We start from the raw sequence: 2,021 nt of genomic DNA, 5'->3' as shown, positions 1-2,021 counted from the left end.
AGCAGGGCTACCTGCCAACAAGACGGTGGCCCTGGGCAGCAACGTGGAGTTTGTCTGCAAGGTCTACAGTGACCCCCAGCCCCACATCCAGTGGCTGAAGCACATTGAGGTGAACGGCAGCAGCTACGGTCCCGATGGGGTCCCCTATGTGCAAGTGCTGAAGGTAACAAGGGCTGGAAGCACCCGGGTCCCAGATACCCACCCTAAAGTGGTGATGGGGGGTGCACAGAGCCCCCCGAGGAGGAGGGGTGGTGACCATCCAGCCCTCTCCCTGGCAGACTGCAGACATCAACAGCTCCGAGGTGGAGGTGCTGTACCTGCGCAATGTCTCTGTGGAGGATGCTGGCGAGTACACCTGCCTGGCAGGGAACTCCATCGGCCTCTCCTACCAGTCTGCCTGGCTCACCGTCCTGCCAGGTAGGGATGGGGGTCCTGGTGTGGGAGCTGGGACCCCTGGCACGCAGGGACCATAGCTCAGGCCAACTCATTCACTCCCTTCAGAAGAGGAGCTGGTGCGGGAAGCTGAAGCCCCCGAGGCCAAGTACACGGACATCATCATCTACACCTCGGGCTCACTGGCCGTGGCCATGGCCGTCATCATCGTGGTGCTGTGCCGGATGCAGACTCAGTCGAGCAAGCAGCCCCTGGAGCCCATGGCGGTCCACAAGCTCTCCAAATTCCCACTCATCCGACAGGTGGGTGCCGAGTCGGAGCCCCAGGGGTGCAGGGGAACCTTGGCGACCGACTGGTCCACCAGTGCCACTTGCGCCTGTCACACCTTACCCTGCTGCCAGCCTTGGGGCTGCCCTCCCCACTGCCTCCTGCAGCTCCCTCACCCCGTTGCTCCGAGTGAGGGTCTCTCTGCAGCACTGTTGGGTCTCTGGTCCTGGAGCATGGGGCAGGATGGCTGAGGTCCCTTGGGCTCTCTCCGCAGTTCTCCCTGGACTCCAGCTCCTCCGGGAAGTCCAGCACATCCCTGATGCGCGTCACCCGTCTCTCCTCTAGCTGTGCCCCGATGCTGGCTGGGGTCATGGAGCTGGACCTGCCCCTCGACGCCAAGTGGGAGTTCCCCCGAGACAAGTACGGTGCCATATGGGGCAGGTCTGGGTCTGGGATCACTCTGCACAGCCGCCCCGGGGGCAGCAGCGTGTGGGTGATGTTTGGGGAGGTCTCTGGCCGTCACTGGACACCTCAATACTGCCGTACCCCGGGGCACTGTGACTTGGCTTGGCTGGAGACAGGCAGGCCCACTACCCCTTTCCCTTTTGGCAGCCACATCACCTCTTCCCGTCAGGGTTTGGGTGTGCAGTGGTGGGGAGTGGGACCATCCCTGTGGTCCCTCACGGTTCTGCCTGTCTCTGCCAGGCTGGTGCTGGGCAAGCCCCTGGGGGAAGGCTGCTTTGGCCAGGTGGTGCGGGCAGAGGCTTACGGCATCGACAGAGACCGGCCGGACAGATCTGTCACCGTGGCTGTCAAAATGCTGAAAGGTAATTTCTCTGTCCCAGGCACAGAGGTGGCATCAGTGCCAGGCTGCGGTACCACCCCAGCTGACACGGTGACACGGCCCTCCTTCCCCAGACAACGCCACTGACAAGGACTTGGCTGACCTCATATCTGAGATGGAGATGATGAAGCTCATGGACAAGCACAAGAACATCATCAACCTCCTGGGAGTCTGCACGCAGGATGGTGAGGGGGCTGTGCAGGCAGGGTTCAGGCAGGGCATGGGCATGGAGCGGGAGCAGGGAATGGGGGCTCTTGGGGACGGTGACAGGTGGGGATGCTGGGGTGGGACAGGGCAGGAGCTGAGCAGAGTGGATGCCTTTCCCAGGGCCGCTGTACGTGATTGTGGAGTTTGCTGCGAAGGGCAACCTGCGTGAGTACCTCCGGGCCCGCCGCCCCCCAACACCTGACTACGCTTTTGACATCGCGGTGATGCCCGAGGAGCAGCTCTCCTTCAAGGACCTGGTCTCGTGCGTCTACCAGGTGGCCCGTGGCATGGAGTACCTGGAGTCCAAACG

At 62.7% G+C, this 2,021-nt stretch overlaps 1 protein-coding gene across 1 annotated transcript; it reads left to right on the top strand.

The window, feature by feature from the left end:
* Positions 1-7: 7 nt before the first annotated feature.
* LOC104157079 (fibroblast growth factor receptor 4) lies at positions 8-2,016 on the top strand (the record flags this gene model as incomplete). Its single annotated transcript, XM_009702592.1, has 7 exons — positions 8-163; positions 279-417; positions 502-695; positions 935-1,080; positions 1,366-1,487; positions 1,579-1,689; positions 1,832-2,016. Coding segments are annotated over 7 exons (1,053 nt in total), but the record flags the coding sequence as incomplete, so codon positions are not given.
* Between the last annotated feature and the right edge of the window lie 5 nt (positions 2,017-2,021).

The sequence above is a fragment of the Cariama cristata genome, unplaced genomic scaffold (genome assembly GCF_000690535.1).
Source record: "Cariama cristata isolate BGI_N322 unplaced genomic scaffold, ASM69053v1 scaffold25706, whole genome shotgun sequence".
Taxonomy (NCBI): domain Eukaryota; kingdom Metazoa; phylum Chordata; class Aves; order Cariamiformes; family Cariamidae; genus Cariama; species Cariama cristata.
This window is presented reverse-complemented; position numbering and strand designations above follow the sequence as displayed.